At 37.3% G+C, this 22,136-nt stretch overlaps 1 protein-coding gene across 1 annotated transcript; it reads left to right on the forward strand.

Annotated features, from left to right (window-relative positions):
* The first annotated feature begins 844 nt into the window (after positions 1-844).
* LOC134747996 (galactosylgalactosylxylosylprotein 3-beta-glucuronosyltransferase I-like) lies at positions 845-21,346 on the forward strand. The gene is made up of 5 exons (XM_063682693.1): positions 845-1,198; positions 3,288-3,441; positions 9,158-9,289; positions 16,766-16,987; positions 20,905-21,346. The coding sequence occupies exons 1-5, from the start codon at positions 1,002-1,004 to the stop codon at positions 21,067-21,069; spliced, it is 870 nt and encodes a 289-aa protein (XP_063538763.1). The 5' UTR covers positions 845-1,001; the 3' UTR covers positions 21,070-21,346.
* Positions 21,347-22,136: the final 790 nt, after the last annotated feature.

Genomic DNA, 22,136 nt, shown 5'->3' on the forward strand with positions numbered 1-22,136 from the left:
TCGGACTCAAATCGCCCCCCGGCCCATCGCCGGCTCCCGTTTACAAGTACCCGGGGACCGTGTGGATCTAAATTCAAAAAAATTAAGGCCTATCCTGACAAGGACAATTTTTCACCAATCTGATTAAATTGTTTGATCAAATCAGGCCGTGCGGACTCAAACAACGATTTGGCTCGATAAAATGGGGTGCGGACGCAATAATACCAATTTGTGACGCTAGTATTCGCGTTTGGGGGCATTTTTTTAATTTAGAGCGCTTAGATATCACCATAAATTTAATATTAGTGAGCGCCCAAATTGGCATTTGAGTCCGCATGGCCTGATTTGATCGGACAATTTAATCAGATTGGCTATAAATGGTCCTCGTCTGGACAGGCCTTTATACATCATTCAGGTTAACCTTATTTCATGGTGATTTCATGCTAAAAAGGAACGCACTGTGAAACTTACAGACGGCCGCACCGGATCGCGGCTTTAGTGCGGTCCAGTGCACGTTCGATCGTGTGTAAGCAAATCCGCCGTACGTCCGTTAAGGACGCAGTTAGAAGTGAGAGCGAAAAAGAGATATTTTGACCACACCCAGGTCCGCGACCTTGGTGATCAAAAGGTGTGACTATAAATATCCGTCACCGGCCAAATTGCTACAGGCATACATTTTGCCAAAATTGGGGCCGGTCTAGGATTTTTTACTAGATTTTTTACGAAATTTTCTGGGAAATTGTATTTTTTTAATATGGCAAAACATTATCTGTCATTCAGTGTTGACGTGATGCTGTGACGTTCTCAGAATAATGACTGAGGTGACGTTAATGACGTTCCGATTTTGACAGTAAACTCTGTAAACTATTTTGTACCGCGGCGCGTCTGCAGTTGAGTCGATTTGCTCATCGGCTACGTTTATGTTTAATATGCGGAATTTATAACAATAATATCGCATAATCCGCTTTGGACAACGAGCTACCGAACGTGGCAGCAGATCACACGCATTTCGTGACAGTAAAATGCATTTGTTCAATCTCAAGATTATCAAGAAGCAATACTTAGCGCTCGGGATGTTGATTTTCGTAGTATTATTTTTGTTTAATTCTAAACCCGCGTTCCAGTGTCAGTTAACCCCGGAAACAGCGGCCTACTTGCCGACAATTTACGGGATTACGCCAACGTACGCAAGACTGGCGCAGAAGGCTGACTTGACAAGGTATGTGGTCATCTTTAAAGTTCATCTTGCGTGTTGTATTTGCCCTTGATTACCGTTGCCTACCGCGTTTATTTGCCTAACGCGTTTGGCGATGAGGCTCACTATTTATAAATTAAATTAATTGGCTTTGTACTGTCATCAGCTTTAGAAATTTTCTACTTCCTTAATGTAGATGGTTAGGTAGTTAGGTACCCTTTTATGACCAAAGTTTATTGTTTATTCAATAAAACCAAATGTAAACATTTAGGTAACAAATATTTCTGATACCCAAAAATTCCTAAAATATGTGTAAATATTTAGTAATTGCTACAAAAGTATTATGTTTTCACTTTTTCCATATATTTTAAGTTTTTGTGGGTTGGTTAATTAGGGAACTTTTTCAAACTTACTGTCAAATTTGGCCAATTGTAATAATTCAATTGGACAAGTACAATGTGTAGTTATGTTAAAATTTAATGATTGTATCTTAAAATTCATATGAAATTCTTATAACTCAAAATTAAAGCATGATCACAACCATTCTATCAATTGTTTCAACCTTATGCAAATAAGTTCAAGTGATTGGTTAAATTAATAAAGTTGCAAAAACTTTATGGTAAGTGATAGGTGCACCTCCTCAAATGTTCAATTATAGCTTTTAAAATTTCATCTCTAGGCTATTCAGACTAAATAGAGAATCTACATTGTCTAGGCTAGGTGTTTCAAGAAAACACAGTCAAAGCATTTCATTCATAACGGCATTGCCCAAATGCAAAGTAAGTTAAATAGACCTTTCTGATCCGGTTTACTTTGTTTTGAGGATCAAATGTCTAAGTGGGACCCATTGCATTAAGGCAATACAAAAAATAGAATCTACAAGTCTGACAATTGCTCATTTACTATGCCAGAATTCACTAGAATAACGTTGTTAGAATCACTATTTTTCAAGCCATGTTTATCATAGACAAAGTAAGCATATGGCACTGAACAGTTTTTGGTTATTTTAAAAGGGATATATATGATTTTAGTAAACTATTTTGTATGGTTGTATTGGCTTATTTGTGTGTTTTGGTGCGTATTTATTGAGCCATTTTATGAATCATGATATCTATTTAACTAGAATTTGTTATAAATCACACATATGTCATCATCCCAATTAGGAAACAATTTTGGTGCACCATAGTTAATTCAATTGCAAAAGCAATTTCTAGAGAGATTATCAATTAAAGTTCAGCTATAATTCGCATAAATATAATGCCTTAACGTACGCAATAATGGTGCATGGAAATGGCTGTAAAATTTTATGTCTTATTATCCGGCAACTAATGGCCCATAGCATTTCTAATGCAGCGTTAAATTATGGAGTTGGTGGCCAGTTATTGATTATTTATTATTTACCTTATTGATGTATTTTAAACTGTATTGTAATTTTACTTTTTTTTTTATTTTATCTTCAATTCTTAGCTCATGCTAAGAATTGAAGATAAAATATAATAAAAACCAGCCAAGTGCGAGTCGGACTCGCGCACGAAGGGTCCATTACGGAAAAAAACAGCAAAAAAATCACGTTTGTTGTATGGGAGCCCCATTTAAATATTTATATTATTGTTTTTAGTATTTGTTGTTATAGCGGCAACAGAAATACATCATCTGTGAAAATTTCAATTGTCTAGCTATCACGGTTCATGAGATACAGCCTAGTGACAGACGGACAGCGGAGTCTTAGTAATAGGGTCCCGTTTTTACCCTTTTGGGTATGGAACCCTGTTGTTGTTGTTGAAATTTTCACAGATGTATTTCTGTTGCTGCTATAACAACAAATACTAAAAACAGAATAAAATAAATATTTAAGAGGGCTCCCATACAACAAGCGTGATTTTTTTGCCGTTTTTTGCGTAATGGTACGGAAAGCTTCGTGCGCGAGTCCGACTCGCACTTGGCCGGTTTTTTGACTGCCACTTAACTTTCATATATCACTGAAAGTAATTATCCTTATCTATGTATAAATATAACCTGCATGCACCTTTGAATATTACCCAATATACAATTTAGGTTAGTAAAAGATTGGCTAAAGTACCTTCTAAAGATTTGTATTTTCTTTTTTTAACAGGTTATCTCAAACTCTGATGCTAGTGAAGAATTTTCATTGGATCGTCATAGAGGACTCTGATATAAAGACTAAGCTAGTGGAAACCCTGCTCAAGGAATCAAACTTAAAATATACACATCTCAATGCAAAGACTGAAAAACCTAAAGGATCTTCGGTAAGTAGAAAGTATAAATAAAAAAGTATTAAAGAAAATCATACTCAAATGAGGACTACCGTTTTTGTGCTCACCAGCTGGCGCCACTGTAGATGTAGGTCGAGAAAACAGATCTCAAAATTCTTCTATGCTTATTTTTATAAAATCAATACGTTCTAATATACATTAACGTCTAAATGTGCCATTTTTTCGACCTGTTTAATTTTGCATATATTTTTGTTAGCACTTTTTTTAAACCCACTAACATTTTTTGAGCTATATCTATTGTTTACCATGATTAATCAAAGATGGACAAAGATTTACCTAAAATCTGAATAAGGAGTGAAAATTCCCGATAAAAAAGCTTGAAACCCCCAAAACTTCTATGCATTTGATTTGACACACAAAGACCTCCACCTACACTAGCGTCCCTACTCCCTAGCGGCGAAATTAAACGCGGTAGCCCTCATTGGTCCAGTTATGTATGTGACAATCAAAACTCACTAATTACTAAAAAATAATTAAACAAAAATCAACCTTATTTTAGTACTAATACATTTCACTATGTGGCCATGAACTGGTAATTAGTGAGTTTTGGTTGTCACCTGACGATTTGTCAGTTCGTCACAATTACTTTTTCTGCAAATACACGAGTCCATTTATCTCGCAAAATAAAAGCACTAGTTATACATATTTTACGGAAAACCCGTACTTGACCCATGAACTGTGACAACAACCATTGATTATTATTTTTTCATGATGTTATAGGTGATGGGTTATTCAATGTTGGTATAGATAAAGAGATGATAAAACTATCATAATAATGATCAGACCTACTACCCGTTCGCTTCAAGTTGGCCGTCGGCGACCGTTACATGATATCGTCACAGGTACAATTACTAGCCTACTGTCAACAAAAAATAATTTCGTACTTTATTTAATAATTTTTGTGATTGTATAAATTGTTGTCATAAAAGTAGTTTTAAAGCTCTGGTAGCCGAGTGAATAAGGCATCAGAGGGGGTAGGGCGGGGAAGCGGGCCGGGAGGTAACGGCCAACTTGAAACGAACGGGTAGTAACACCCATCAAATAAGTAGGTAAACAAAAAAATCGTAATGAATATATTCCCCTTTTGTATTTTAGAACCATGGTAACCACAGTACGGTAAGTGCATATCGCAGTCATTGTATAGAATTCCTAGTATCCAATGTGCGACCAGGACCAGGACATCGCTATATAGTTACGTGCATAGCGCTGTCTCGCTTACACGCCATAGCAGCGTGCATATTGGCAATAGGCAATGTGTAAAAGCACTTAATCTATTGTTGATCATCATAATTAACTCTTACAACTAATCCAAGACCCAGGCCAGTTTTTGCGCTATCGAATTTGAAACTCTTTTATTTCTATAAGCGTTCAAAACTATTATATGGATCAAAATGATGCGAAATAAATAACTGAATTGAATTGAAAACTCGAATTTAATTTAGACTCGTACAAGAGTGTACAAGAACGCCGGGACTGAGGCCCGATTTACAGATTAATTAGTGCTGAGTGATTCACACTACTCAAAGTGTAAATCAGGCCTTAAGAGGCTAAGGAATGCCTGGTTGTTGTGTAGAATTACCAATTGGAAATTAGGCAAAGTATAAAATAAAGCCCTCTCGTATTAAAAAAAAATGTCAATGTGACGAAGCGCAAGCGAAGGCTAGACCGTCTATCAGGGGCCCATTTCTCGAACGGTATTAGACAATAGTACATTATGATACAAGTGTGCTAAGTTGGTCATTACACACGAGGCGATATTGTGCGCGCGAGCTGTAAGCGAGCGCGCAATAAGAAAGCCGATGTGTGTAATGACCAATGCACACGCGTTTCATACGACGTTTTTCAACACTTGCGAGAAAAAAAAAGAAGCTCATATTAATCAAATTTTAATAGTTAAAACAGTTAGTATTGTGTGTTGCATTTGTCATACTGCCGGCCGCCCCTCGCCCCGGCCGCGGGCGGCGCGGCGGGCGTGCCGGCCGGGCCGCGCACCGCGCAGGCGGTCGGGCGCGCCGGTGCCCGCCAGTCTGACCAATTAAAGAAGGCTCCCTTTCCATGCATATTATTAGCAATCAGTTACCTTCTTAACTCAGTCGGATAATATAATGAAAAAGCACGAGTGGAATAATACACTGAAAGAGCACGCGTGTTTAATATCTAGGATTATGAGCCAAAAATCGGTGAAATAAAGACGTCGTTTTGAGCAAGTGTGTTGAAAATATTATTAGTCCACGAACTGGGGCCCATTTCACGAACGGTAAACAAGGCAAGCAATTCATTGCTTATTAAAGGAACCTACTTATATTATAAGTTTTGTTTTGAATAAACTGGTATGTGAACTATATTTATGCGGCATATTAAAATAAGATTATATTTTCAGGTTATAAATGTAAATATTTGTTTACTGAAGAATAGAAGGCTCAACGCAAGTTCGTTATGCGTACGTAGGCGTTTAAAAAATTTAGTTTGGTTTCTTTGTGTTGCACTTCTTTCAGTTTTGGTAACAAAAGGTGTGCTCTGACCATTAACCTTTTCGACGCCGTGTCAAACACAAAAGCTGTCACTCAGACGCCACGTCACCAAAGTGTCAAAACTGAAATTGAACTTTATTCATATGCGGGTAGGTCTATGTTGCTCTTTGGTCTGTGACGGATTAATCCGTCTTTGGCGTCGAAAAGGTTAAAATAAGATTTGACATGAGAAGTTGAGGTTGCTACATACATAACCTTGTCACCATTTGTACCATCTTGGCCCGAGACCAAAAATGTATTAGGGTCGGATTCGCGTTATGTATGCAGCAACCTTTATACTCAAGTTAAAGCTCTAACTAAGTAGCCTTGAACAGTCCTATTAGTTTTAAGAAGTACTTAAGGGCTTATTCCATCTACCTTTTCAAAGGACACATTCTGCTGAGAGAGACAGAGAGATGTTCTATCCCTGTCTGTCTCAGCAGTAAGATGGCAGAAAGTGTCCGTGTGTGTGTGTTACGTGTTACTTTCAGCTTCAGGTATACATTTCTTGTATCTGCAGTTTCATAACTGTCATATTTGCTAGCGAGAATTGTCTAACTCTTATCTAAAATAAATGGGTGTCAATTTGTGTGTAATGGGGCCCACTGATTACCAGTCTGCCGGCCGATATTGGCCTGTCAGCTTTCAGAACTGTCGAGTTTTTGTTCTAATCGTCCGGCGGGTCCCTTAAGAGCCTCCGGCAAGCTCGGTTCTCCATGCAAACGTAGTTCCGCTCTCATTTTAAAACGACTAGCTAGATTGCTCTGAAACTTTGTACTTACAATAGGATAAGGTATATTTATGTCTGTAATTAGTTTATGTAGCTTTAGATACCATAGTTAAAAAAATACAGCGAATTTAAGTTTTTCATACAAAACTTGTTATTGCTCTATTTCGTTTGTTTTATAAACTGGAGCTATATAAACTAATTTCAGACTTAGATATACCTCATGTCATTGTATGTGCACAGTTCCATTACAATCCAACACGTAGTTTTAAAATGAGAGCGGAACTACGTTTGCATGGGAAGGTGCAATTCGGCCGAGCTTGCCGGGGACTCTTAACTAAGAATTAATATACAAACGTAGGTTAATGATAATGATAAGTATGCGTCGTTGAGATAGCGGAAATAAATTTACCCGCTTACGTAAGTATGAGCGTGTAGGTTTTGAACTTGAAACATCTCAAGGGTACAATTTGTGGGTTCATCAAAAGTTTCTGGACATTTAACCCCCCATGCATTAACACATTCACTGCCAAGAACCCGGCTAGGTGGGCTCATTTTGTATTGGAAATTGGCCGATTGGCACTGAAAGCGAAAAAACTATCACTTTTACCGGCTGAAAAGAAAACTTTTTGTAGCAATGTAATAAACTTAATAAAATTCAACTTTTTGTAGTGAACGACACCAGTACCAAATTAGAGGGTTTGTATTATTGTGTTTTGTGTGGGACTAAGATGGTCGCACTTTTATAGTACCATCGAGGGCATCACTTTCTAACAAGTATGTATGTGCGAGTGATGTTTGACGCAAAAGTGCAACCATCATAATTTGTTAAAAAACATTGTATATTTGATCATTATTTTTCTTCCTCTTTTTGCGACTGTGCATAATCCTTTGTAGCTACCACCAGTTTGGCACTGAGATAAACGCTATCAAGAACGTAACTAACATTCTATGCATCTCGCTCGTACTCGCCCATTAGTGCGAGCGAGATGTATAGAAAGTAAATTAGGTAGACAGCGTAGCGTATGTCAGTTTTGACACCATCAGTGACTCATGGTACGGGTACTTATATGAAACTTTCTTTAATTTAACCATATAACGTTTGAAGATTTTTATTGGGCTAACAATTTGTCAGTACTAAGATGGTAATATAATGTTTTTAATCGCTGACTGGTTCGCTGGCTCAGCCCTGTCGTTACAATTATATAAATCTAATATTAATATTATTATAAGCTTTAGCATTAAGCTGTATCTAACATGACGTGAAAAATTTAATTTTATCAATAAAGTATTAAAGTTGAAATTGAAATCAGGCCATCAGGCTAATTCTGTTTTCACAATTTGATACACTTTTCATCTCATTTTGATACAACCTCAAATCGTGTTATCAGAGGGCCTACCGCGAACCACGTTCGACGTGTTGCCTCTCTGTCGCACTTGTGAATTTTTACGTAAGTGTGACAGGGAGGCAACACGTCGAACGTCGCGCGCTAGCCAAGATGACAACCGTTGATAGAAAACGCCAATCGGAACTTAAATAATGTATGGAAAAAGTCACGTGACTTCGTAGCATCTGTCATCCCGATACATTTTTAGGGTTCCGTACCCAAAGGGTAAAAACGGGACCCTATTACTATTAGGTAAGACTCCTCTGTCCGTCTGCTGTCTGTCTGTCACCAGGCTGTATATCATGAACCGTGACAGTTGAAATTTTCACAGATGATATATTTCTGTTGCCGCTATAACAACAAATACTAAGTACGGAACCTTCGGTGGGCGAGTGGGACTCACGCTTGTCCAGTTTGTCTATTCGTTTGGCGTTTGTCGATGTACGAATGTCATCTTTGGTTAGGCCCCCTGATTGCATTTCTTCTGCACTTATCAGCGTGAACGAGTCGAACCAAGCTAACTCTGCGTGGCATTTGCAATGACAGTGTGACAATGTCATTTTATTGGTTTATAATACTCGTAACACTCCCTGACTTTGCTTTGTTCTAGTTGGTGAAAAGTTAGCTTATTAAACGGACTCTAAAGGGGCCCACTGACTATGCTCTATCAGTCCGCCGGACGATATCGGACTGTCAATTGTTCGGAACTGTCAAATTTTTGTTCTAACTGACAGGCCGATATCGTCCGGCGGACTGATAGTCAGTAAGCCCCTTTACGCTGATTGGTGCTGACGGCCAAGGTCGTATCAAGATAAGAAGTGTCCTCCAGTAGTTATCGTGCTGACTACTTTGGGGTCGTCCATTAATTACATCACCCAAAATTTCGATTTTTAGACCCCCGTTCCCACCCCCTTGTCACAAGATAGGTCTTTAATACGTACCGACACACTTGGCATGACATCCTTCCCCCTCTCTGTTACTGTGACGTAATATGTGGATGAACCCTTTTTCATGATAATCATCGGTTGTATGTCTGTGTTGTATTATCACGTGTTGTTTTGCAGGCAAGTGGCGTGGAGCAGCGTAATAAGGCCTTGGATTGGCTGCGAGCGCACCTGAGGTCTCCAGATGGTACCTCGGGGGTCGTATTCTTCATGGATGACGACAACACATACTCTCTGAAGGTCTTCGATGAGGTACGAGACCGTTACTTAATACAATGATATATTTTAGAGATGCACTGGATATTTGGTTACTATCCGGTATCCTTCCTATCCGGACCTTATTTGATCATGCGACCGGATACCGGATAGTGACCTATTATCCGGCCGGATAACGGATAGTAACTGCTAAATTTCGTAGTAAACAAATTGGATTTGTGAAACGGTCACGGTCATAATCGTACTCTTTCTTTCTTCCTCGCGTTATCCCGGCATTTTGCCACGGCTCCTAGGAGCCTGGGGTCCGCTTGACAACTAATCCTAAGAATTGACGTAGGCACTAGTTTTTACGAAAGCGACTGCCATCTGACTTTCCAACCCAGAGGGGGAACTAGGCCGTGTTAGGATCAGTCCGGTTTCCTCACGATGTTTTCCTTCACCGAAAAGCCACTGGTATAAATATCAAATGATATTTCGTACATAAGTTTCGAAAAACTCATTGGTACGAGCCGGGGTTTGAACCTGCGACCTCCGGATTGAAAGTCGCACGCTCTTACCGCTAGGCCACCAGCGCTTAATCGTACTCGTTTATAATATTAAAACAATTTAAACATTCCACTCACTTGTGCATGCTCACTAATTTCGAACCTAGAAATGAGTCTGCGCGAACGTTCACTACGAAACAGGTCAAAACCTCCACAATGCGCACTGAAAAACCGAAATGTAGGTAGGTATAGTTCCGCCGGCCTAATATTCGGCGGCCTGATACCGAATATTCGGCCAATGGTCAGGCCGAACATCCGGTATCCGATCAAACAACTATCCGTTGCATCTCTAGTATCTTCAGTTTGTGCTCGACTGCTTGAGCTAGTTTTTAGACATTAAATTTGATTTCCTAGCTTGTTTAATAATGACCTCAATATTTATAGTATGAATCTTCTCAAATGATTTCTACGTGCTACGAGCGCAGACATAATGGCACACGCTCAGACACAATGGCCACGTGCTAAGACACAATGGTCGACCGCTCGCAAAAAAGAAACAATGGCTTTTGTTTAACAGATTAGGGCCTTAGGCGTAAAAATCATTCGGGAAGACATACTATACAGAGTGATTCGTTTCGTTGTGCTAAGGTAGAAAATGTAATGCATTTAAAAAAATATGACCTCAATATTTACAGTGTGTCGTTTCGTTGTGCTAAGGTAGAATATCTAATGCATTAGAACCATAATTATGTCAAGTACAGTACAGCAAGTACTTACCAACTAACTTTGAAATAGTTGTATAAGATTGCAGGATATTTTATTGGGTATTTTGTGTTTTATATGAGTGGGTGGTAAATCAAGTGATAGAACGTAATAAATGTTAATCACGTTCAATCAGTGTATCACGTTCTTTCAGATTAGGTAATTTTAACATATGCCAACACATATACCGTATGAACCGTATCCCCCAGATACCTGGATAAGGGAGTATCGATCGTGAGATAATTGGCTAAACTTTTTAGGGTTCCATACTCAAAGGGTAAAAACGGGACCCTATTACTAAGACTCCGCTGTCGGTCTGTCTGCATGTCACCAGGCTGTATCTCATGAACCGTGATAGCTAGTTAGAACAGTTGACATTTTCACACATGAATTTGACATGATGTATTTCTGTTGCCGCTATAACAACAAATACTACAAACAGAATAAAATAAATATTTAAGTGGGTCTCCCATTGGCCTCCCATACAACAAACGTCTTTTTTTGCCGTTTTTGCATAATGGTAAGGAACCCTTCGTGCACGAGTCTGACTCGCACTTGGCCGGTTTTGAGTTTATTTAGGTACACTTCACCTCGGGAGATGCTGTTACATCATTATTCCGGTTCAGTTGAGTTTTTATTATACACTTCACTCCATACCTACTTAGTCCCTCTTACTTCCATACTGTATTGAAACAAATTTGAAACAAATGTATTTTATAAGTCAAGAATTATATCACTAATATCACTATCTTTATTAGTCATTCAGCGGCGATAGCACGGTCGCATTTTTATCGCTTGTCACCATACCTGTCACATTTTAACAAGTATGTGAGTGCGAAAGTGAAGGGCATAGTGACAGGCGATAAAAATGGAACCATGCTGCGCCCGCTGGTTATTTTCGTATATGTTTTCGAATACGACAGATAATAACAAAACCTTTTAGGTTAACTGGAACTGGAAGAGATCCCTTAAAGGGATAAGTTCGCCTTTGTACTAATGTAATGATGACGAATGTTATTTTTCCTGTTATGTTTTAATTTTTGTATTACAGTATTTACAGTAAAGTGTTTTACTGCTACTATTACTTTTACTACAATATTATTTTATGGCCACTTGAACATGTACCTACCTCTCATTCATTATAATGCATTAAGCTCTTGGCGAGTTTATGATTTTTAATTATCAGCATTGGCATGCATGTTGCTTATTTATTTATACAGATACAGCGTGAAAAATATGTGCACACGACCTTATTGTAGAGACATTAAGGTAATATACATATAAATATTTTTAACCCTTCATCCGTATAGATATTTTAGATCTTGACTTTACATAAATATAAAATTAAATTAGAAACTACTCCTTAATTCTTAGTTGACTTAGATTCGTTTTTTATTCTTTTTTACAAAACGGCTATAGTTACCATCTAACTGCCTTACTTACTTAAAATCTATTAAAATCTCTAATTTATCACAAAAATAATTACAAATATTAAATAAGAAGTACTGAAAACTGTTGAAAAAATGTCAATGTGAATGTCAAATTATTAGATTATTTTAAACCGGGTCACTCACGTATTATTAAGTCGAATAGCTCGTCGTCGTTAATAATACGTGAGTGACCCGGTTTAAAATAATCTAATATGTTGGAGTCTCACGGGAGTTTTATAGTTAAAAATGACAAATTACTAAACTAAATTATCAAAAAAAAATTAATTTTAAATAGTTATATTAAATTATTAATGTCGCAAAACAATTTTCCAACAGTAAACTGTACATTCTTGCTTATTTGATTTTTCCCAAGTCACACCCTTACTGCAGTGTACTTGGCTAAGTATATAATTTGAAAACTATTAAGCCCTAGCAACATACTTTCCGGATGGGATCATACTATTAAAATTAGTTAGGACTAGCAGCCGCACTAACTCGGGAACATTTAATTATTTAAATCACCTATTACTGCAACATCGCTTTAATTAACTTACTGATTAGCAACATATATTTCGATGTTTTCTTAATAGCATTTCAATTTTTTATTGCGTCCAGTCAAAGTTAACAAATACGAGTCGGAAACTGTTTTTTTTTCTAAATTAAATTAATTTTTCTTTCTTAAATAAATAATATTATAGGGACATTTTTACACAAATTGGCTAAGTCCCACGGTAAGCTCAAGAAGGCTTGTGTTGTGGGTAGTCAGACAACGATATATATAATACTTATACAAATACTTAAATACATAGAAAACATCCATGACTCAGGAACAAATATCTGTGTTCATCACACAAATAAATGCCCTTACCGGGATTCGAACCCAGGACCATCGGCTTCACAGGCAGGGTCATTACCCACTAGGCCAGGTTAGCCCAGACCGGTCACCCGGTCACCGGTCGGTGCGGTCGTTTCTTATATAAACTCACGCTTGATCTTTCTTAAATTTCCTGTAATTTTATTGGTTTTTTTCCTGTAACAATTAGGAATCTGTATTTTTTTTTAATCTTAGACCGAAATACAAATACAAAAGGTTTATTGGCTTGGCAGTAATATGGTATGTAAATACGAAAAAGGCTAATGTTTAAATATCGCCTATTTCCTTAAATATCTTCAAAATAAGCTAGGTATAAAAAATATTACAAAAAATTGAGGTACAACAAGCTCTTTAATTTCATATTTCACACGATATAGTTTTTAAAACTTTTTCTTTAATTATCTATTTGACCTCCTAAAGTATGTATTTATTATTCATCTATTTATGTTACACATTAAAAGACATACTAGTAAGCGATCCTGATGATATGAGGGTTAGGTTTTTTCCCTTTAAGGTAGGTATGAAATCCTAAAAATCACTGTATCATAGATTACTTACACATAATAGAAACAAGAAACTAGTTAAGGACCTGCAAATCAAGTGTACCTAATTGTAAAATTGGCAATGATTAACGGATTCAAGAAGAAAAAAAACTTCTCTAATATTCATATTTCTTTGTACCTACATTAATTTTAACTGCGGAGATGATAATACTCAATAAAGTACACTAAATACACATGAAATACAAATTTTTGCGCTATTTTTATTTTGATTTAACAAAAACATAAAATAGGTTTATTGTGACGCACAGGTTGTTGCGTTACAGGCTGCAATTTTTTTACTCAATAAATAAAAAAAAACAAATCGTTTTGATATTCTCCGCAAATATATTATAGGTATTTGACCGTCGTAATATTGAAACGAAGGAGAGGTTAAGTGGGTACTGAGGTTTTAGGTATGTAGATAGAGAAAAACGAACGTTGTTGCTTCGACGAAAATGTGTCAAGCAGCTCGACACGGTTTCTTCAAAGAGATCTGCAGTGAAAGCCTGAGTTTAAAGAAAACCTAAACATGCTACATTTACCACCAATATAATATTAGAATGACATGTTAGGGACTGTCGTTTTTTAGGGTTCCGTACCCAAAGGGTAAAAACGGGACCCTATTACTAAGACTCCGCTGTCCGTCTGTCACCAGGCTGTATCTCATGAACCGTGATAGCTAGACAGTTGAAATTTTCACAGATGATGTATTTCCGTTGCCGCTATAACAACAAATACTAAAAACAGAATAATATAAATATTTAAGTGGGGCTCCCAAACGTGATTTTTTTGCTGTTTTTTTCCGTAATGGTACGGAACCCTTCGTGCGCGAGTCCGACTCGCACTTGGCCGGTTTTTTATGGTTCCGTACCCAAAGGGTAAAAACGGCACCATATTACTAAGACTCCTCTGTCCGTCTGTCTGTATGTCAGCCTGGTGGCTGTATCTCATGAACCGTGATAGCTAGACAGTTGAAATTTTCACAGATGATGTATTTCTTTTGCCGCTATAACAACAAATACTAAAAAGTACGAAACCCTCAGTGGGCGAGTCCGACTCTCACTTGTCCGGTTTTTTTGCTAACGTGGCGCTACTCATGCGTGAGGTCATGTCAAGTGTAAAAAGCTTAGTGTTGTGTATAGCGCGAAACCAAAATTCTACTGTACCCACAGAAGGTGAAATCATTACTAAATGTTGTTTAGAGTGGTGTCAGATAAGGCCGTTTTCAGAATAAAACAATTCAAAATTACGATAAGACATTCTTAAAACAATCAAATACTAAGTAACTATTTAAAAAAAAATTATGTTTATAATACTTTCCGGTAATTTAAGGAAACCATAAAAATCTTGGCAATTACCCTTTTAGTCGTTATCAACTTATCAATAATGCAGAAAATCATTAAAATCATGCCTATTGATCGGACGAGAGACTCAACTTAACCTTAATTTTAAACTCAACACACTCATTCGGCATTTGTATTATTTATTTTCTTTATATTGTTTACTTCCAATTATAATTCACCTTTTCTTCGTTCATTGCCATAATGGCACACACAATTCTAGGAAAGTACCTATGTCTAAATGTAGGAGCAGTCTCTTAAGTATAAAAAAACCCGTGCTATTTTTGGAATTAGGCATCGATATTTTAGGAGCGTGCAGTTGGTTCAAACACATTTCAGAAAATAGGTAACTTCGAATCAAATTTAAACTGTTGTGAGACATAGTAACATTAAATAATTTACTGCACTGCACTGTCAGTGCTTGAGAAAGGAGACCTAGGCTCTCCGAAACATGTCGCGCGAGTGACTAAAAACAAGTGAGTCTAAACCGTAAAATTATTTAATGTTAAGGTCACTTTGGTGGACAACACATAAAAAGTTAACGACCAGGGTATAGCCTGTCCGATTTCTAAGATCAAGTTCGCCATACATTTACTATGGCGTACTCGGTATTGGTTTATGAGATACAGCCTGGTGACAGACAGATAGACGGACAGCGGAGTCTTAGTAATAGGGTCCCGTTTTTACCCTTTGGGTACGGAACCCTAAAAAGTATCGCGTCTGTAAGGGTGCAGTCCAAAAATTAGCTTTCGTTTCTCTTAACTTTGCTGTGTAGGTACTGGAAAGACGCGAACAAGTTAAGCATACAATAAAATGTGTATGACCCAGATGTATGCGCATCCGAATCCCGCAGCGTGTCATAAATAAACTCATTGAGAGTAAACAGCTGGTTTTCAGTATGTAGTCTGACATTGTCAGGAGTCCCTCGTCATCACCCCTCGTCCCCAAATGAGAATGGAATACTTGTAGCATATTCTAGTGTGAAAATGAGCTCCTTTAGGATGCTGATTATTTTACCATGAGTACCTACTTATTCCTAATAAATCTACAATTATTTACCCAATAAAGCGTAAGTATGTACTAACCAAACTCAATACTACGTGTAATCAAAGAAAAATATAATTTTTGTAACACAATCTTTCTTTACTCTTCTGGGATTACATTGTGTTAGTGGTTTGTTTATTTATTTGTGACAAACATTCTTATTACTGTTATGAAACTGGAAGCGTACCTAAATAATGAAATTTCGACGTTGTTATTAAAAATACAATAAATAGGTATTACATACGCGTATTTGTCCTCTTTTTTGATGCAAGAATATTATCGTAATCGCTGAATTCGTTCCTGAAGCGCTTCCCGGTGGAAGTGGAATCCGTTTATTATGACTTCGCTTATAGTGATAAATCGCTTACCTACCTACCTAATCCTATTTTCATGAAATTATGTCCGCTTACACTGACACATTCGCTGGTTTTCGTGGCCGTCCCCACGTCTTTCCCTCCGAGGACATTTGATGCGTGATAATTTGTACAGGGTAATAAAACTTGTCTCTCACAAAGGAATTTGAGATTAATTTGGAAAATTAAAAAAAATAAGAAGTAAATCAACTATGTTTTATATGACATCCGCTTAGTATGACGTGTTTGTCACTTCCCTTCGATGTCATTATATGCGGATTCTACTGTACATAATTATGTTAGGCGCATGGCACACTGCATCCGATTCGCACGTCGCTCCTATGTTTGAGCGAGACAACGCTATGCGCGTTTTATAGCGACATCCCGCTCGCACGACAGTGTGCCATGCGCCTAATTCGGGTGACAATGCCACCATACGATACCATCAAGCTGATCTGATGATGGAGACAGGAGGTGATAGTTGATAGTTGTTCAAAGTGCATTCATAACAGAGAGATAATATGACACCATTGTAAATGGAGAGCATAAGGTACTGTACTTTAAAATAAAATAAAATAAAATAAATAAATAAAGTTTTATTTCAGGCAAAAAGTACATTCGTACACCCATATCAAGATACAATTTAAAAGTTTAAACTTTAATCAAGTTATTATCGTTTCAGATGCGAAAGATCAAGAAAGTAGGTGTCTGGCCGGTGGGCATAGTCGGGGGCATGCGTGTGGAGATGCCACTGGTGACGCACGGCAAGGTGTCCGGTTACAACGCCGTGTGGAAGCCGTACCGGCCGTTTCCCATCGATATGGCGGGTTTTGCCATCAACGCGACTCTTTTCCTGGACTTTCCTGAGGCGAAGTTTTCCAGGAAAGTGCAGTCTGGTTTCCAGGTTAGTATATATCTATTTTTATTCCCTTACTAGCTTTTGCCCGCGACTTCGTCTGCGTGGATTTAGTAATTTGGGTAGCTTATTTTTGATCGGGTGTTATTTGATCGATCTGCAAAATACTCCTTTTGATGAACAAAAATATATATTTGGTCAGCCAAAATGTGTATTTGATCAGCAACTTAAGGTTAGCAAGTATTTCAAAATCAGTTTGCAATTAATGTCATAATGAGCTGCTCTAAATTGATTTGGTTGGCAAATTAATTATTTGATCGGCAGTAAGCGATCCACCATTATTCAAATTTTGCGAAGCAGTCAGTGGGTAAGCAGATTATTTCATTTTCGATTACAATTTAACTGATCCGCAAAAATTGGTTAGCTGAAAATTCAGCTGACCAGCATAGGGGGTACCTTTGTTTTAGGGCCTTACGTGAATTAATAAGGGGCTAATCGTAGCTAGTTAAACTTGACATCATAAAAACCGTTAAATCGCCTGATTTCTTGAATCATTAGCAGTTAAATGCGGTTGCGGTATCATACATCAGGTCGTTATTAAAGATTAAACAATATAACGTATAAACCATACTACCACATATAGTGGCCATATGGCATGGACTTTAACTGTGATAACAAATACTTAATAGTAAATAATGTGATAACAAATACTTAATAGTAAATTAATAGTAATAGTAAATAGTTAGTTATCGTTATAGTCGTTCCAAAATTGAAACTCTTACCTTGTACAAGTTGCCTTTAGTCGCGCCTAGGTAAGCGTAAAATATGCACGTGCTAACCGAAAGAAAAAGAGACAAGCTTATGTTTACCAACGAGTATGACAAAGATGAATGGAATGCGAAAATACATCAAAAATAACAGATTTTTTCGTAGGTACAGAAATAAATATACAAATATTTCTTGTGCTCCTTATATATGATTATAACCTATCTATAGTTATATAATACCATGAAAGTCTTTATTTACATACAAGATATATACAGTGGTACTACGTAAACGAAATTTAAAACTAGCTTAAATCTAAAATGGCCCTTGAGGCATTGTACCAAGGATGCTGGCGGCATTTCCTCGCTGTATCGCAATACTGATACGTTGTGCGAGGAAGCCGCCAGCTCTTCGGTCACCAGTTACGTCAACCAGACGCTTCGCGATTTCTGCAAACAGCTTGTGCGCGCTGGGACCCCATGGACCTAGAGTAAACAACGCAAAATTGTTTAAATATTGTGATCTGAATGAATGAATCAACGTTTGAAAGTTGTTATCTACTCCGTAAGGCAGGAAACAACTGTGACACAATATCTTAAATAAATATTTACATTGCATATTAATATAAAATCTGATTCTGTGTTGCATGCAGTTAAGGATCTGGAGTCTGGACCAACCTGGCTAACAATACAATCTGGTAAAAACTACACGTGATCTAAAAATATTTTTTTGTTTATAGTATCTTCAAAGCAGTCGTTACATCTCGAAAGCAAATCTAAAAATATCTGGTGCTTTGGTTGTTAATCCGCATCGATATAATTCTCTAACCGGCCATAAATAAAAACTTGCCAAGACAAATGCAAAATAAAGATTCAATTGCGAATATACAATGGAATGGGAGGCCTTTTTATAGGCCTCGGGGCGTTTAGAGCTAGATACACTTACACTGATAAATCTAATCTGTAAAGTAGGTCGCATTTTAATTTCGCATGTTAGCTAATCATTCAATGGAAAATAGACCAGCCAAGCGACTATAGTGACTATAGTTTCAATGAAATGGCGTAAATTATATAATTTACAGAGCACAATATTGACAGCGATAACAGCATACGGGCGAGATACCTATTCAGTTATCAGTGCTGCGTTTTTAGAATGATATCGATACACATCCTCTGGACCAGGTCTATCTAGATAATATATTCATGCTCATACATGGTTGCTCCGTATTAGTCATTTGTTAAAAAGTTAAATAAATCAAACGTATTATTGTTACTCTGCTAAGCACTATCGCATAGAAAAATCTCTTTTTCACTTCTCATGCTCGTAAAGTTCTCCTTTGTGCTAGATGTAGGCTGCACAAAATGCTACTTTTATGCTCTAGTGCACAAAGTAATTTTTTTTAAAGACTAAGACAATCAAATCACACAATAAAACATAATCGGATAATAATGTTATTCCACTTAATTTGGCCCGTTTTTTTAATAATCCGTGTTTTATATATTACTAAATCATTAAAAATCTTATATTACAGCATAGTTATTATAGAAATAAACTACGAAATGTAGTTATAATGTGGGAGTATGAATAAAGACTTAAAGCACCCTCCACACGAACTGCGGCGCGAAGCCGTGAACGCGAGCGTGGACAGTTCGCTAATCAGCGAAATCGACACCAAACTCGCGTTCGCGGCTTTGCGCCGCGATTCGCGCATGAGTGTGCTTAAGGTAAATATGACGTGTTAAAAAAAATAATAAAAAAAAATTATGTATTTTATTCGTTTGCCATTGTTTTATTTTACTCACAATCGAAGTGAAAAGCAGTGTGTATAACTCAGGCACAAACGCCTATTTTTATCCTCGGCTATATTGGTCCTCGCTGCCGCTCGGACCAATAAATTGCCTCGTATAATCATGAATCGCTTTGTGCCCTTGTTGTACAATCTACTATTGAAGGTTGGTTAATGTATCGGTTTAAAAAAATCAAATAACCTCCGTGTATGTGGCTAGCGTTACGAATAGCTTACGAATTCCATACCTTATCCCTTTAAGGCCGTTAAATACATAAAAAATTCTTCTTTAACCTTGGCGCTTGGAAACTTCTTCTTTAACCTTGCCGCTTGGAAACCATTTAATTTCAACGGCCTAAATCAATACTTTAGTTTGCCTAATTAGTTGTAGAAGGGTTTCTATGACTGCCTACATAATTTGTGCCCTACATGACTTACACTAAAAAGGTTCTCGATTTACCACTTAAAATTTCGATAGGTGGGAATAACTTGTGGCTTACTACTTTTCTTAATTATTTAACAGTGGTCTTTTTTTATTTATTTATTTACATACACACAACCATCAATTAAAGGAAATCCTAATTCGACAGTATGGAAATTGACACAAAAATAGGTACAATACATCAACTTACAGATTACAGTAGCACAATACGTAAAGCGTAGCCCTTGTGAATTCGTTCAGAGAACAGAGAACAAATCTAACTCGATCGCTACTCGATTATGGGTCCGAATTGCGCGCGTAAAGGGGGCTTGTTTTCATTAAAAGCATAAGATTTAAAATAAGATGCGATAATCCTAAAGTAGGGAAAGCCAGAAATCCAATTCTATATAATTTTTGGCTGCTGTTGTTTTGTACTGTCTTGAATAATCTAGATAGACTTACAAGGACAATGTACTATTTTAACGGCTATGATATTATATGATAATGTGTTAAACCACCATAGACACATACATGCATTTACAATAATGAGGAGGGATCAAATTTATAGTAAACGATGTGACACAAATCAATTTAATTCCGAAATGCGAATGTTTATTGCACCCACTATTAGGTACCCCGTTTAATTTAGAAATTTGATTACCTCACAAGTAGCGGTAATGTTTTTCCTCCAAAATTAAATCTGAGTAACTCACTGAACTATGATACATTATTGTACTACAATATTAGATATCAAAGGAACCCTAGCATTTCGGAAGAAAAAGTCAATTACCACTACTTTAGAGGTTAAAAAAATTCTAATCTATAAAAAACGGGGTAATTATAGGTTGATCAACTAACACTAATCTTCGTCTTATTAGTACATTTTGTGATAAATCTGCAAAATCATGTCCCTGCCAATCTGACGATTTGATTCTCTCATATCAGTTCCAATCACAAGTAATATGTACTAACCAATACGTTTCTCTATTTCAGGAAAGCGAAATACTAAAATACGTCGTAACCCAACAGGAGCTAGAGCCTCTAGCCGACAACTGCACCAAGGTATATGTATGGCACACACGCACCCAGAAACCGGCCATACTTAACCCGAAAAAACTCAAAAAAGCTCTGGTCCCTGACGACCATATTGAGGTTTGAAATGTTTCCGATAATCATCATATCGGTTTTACGCTGAGCGTTGAACGCTTGATTTTAGAATCCCAAGGGATTTCGACTAGTTCTTAAAATGAGCTGTGCTCCTTCAATGTGTGAAAACATTTCCTGATAAATAGACGATGTACGTATCAAATTCAGTATAATACTAGCCAAATATTGACTACAGCCCTACCAATTAGCAGTTATTATCACTAAAGTGATCTCATTTCACAATTTTTAAATTAAGGCAGGCAGTCTTATGCACTACTTATTTAAATGTCGGGAGGTATAGTCGTTCGATTCGTAGCTGGCCCTGAACGGCTTATCCTTTGTCTATTGTGAAGTAAAAGTGCACGTGCTACTACCTGCATAAAAATGGTTCGGTCACTTTAACCGGTTATTGAATTACAACTCCTATGGAAATTGCAATAAGATTCAAGAAATACCAAATTATTTTTCCATTTGTTGGAAAAATAATTTGGTATTTCTTGTGTGGTCCCTCTACGGTTACTGAGTGCCGGCGAGTCGAACGCTAAAAAAACAGTCCTAAATGTGTCACCGAAATGCGTAACAAAGGCGCGTTATCGGAGAGCGAACCTACACTGTTTTTTTGAGCGTTGGACTAGCCCACGCTCAGGTGCTAATTGGAATTACTCTTATTTTTTGTCCTACCCTTATCCCAGTTTGTCTGGGGTCGGGTCTTCCCGTACGTCGGTTCCCTAACATAAGTATCCACTTTTCTATACAATTAGTATGGCAACTTGGTTATTTAAGTTGGGGCACCGACCGTACATTTGCGCCAAAGAATTCTATTTCGGGTTGTCTGTGGGTTAATTTTCTGCTTCTGGAACTCTCTTTGCACGTTAGACCACCATGTAGAAGGTGGCCTGCCTTGTCCCTTCGGCTGTTCTGGGAGATTAAGGACCCGTTTTATGGGATGAGTTTCTTCACGCCTCATTACGTGCCCGTACCAACGTAATCGTCCTTCTTTCACCTTGATTGGAATTACACGACCCTTTTTTGCAGGATTATCCGTTCGGGGCCAACTACAAATCGAACGACTTGCCACT

This window comes from Cydia strobilella, chromosome 15 (genome assembly GCF_947568885.1).
Source record: "Cydia strobilella chromosome 15, ilCydStro3.1, whole genome shotgun sequence".
NCBI classification, from domain to species: Eukaryota; Metazoa; Arthropoda; class Insecta; order Lepidoptera; family Tortricidae; genus Cydia; species Cydia strobilella.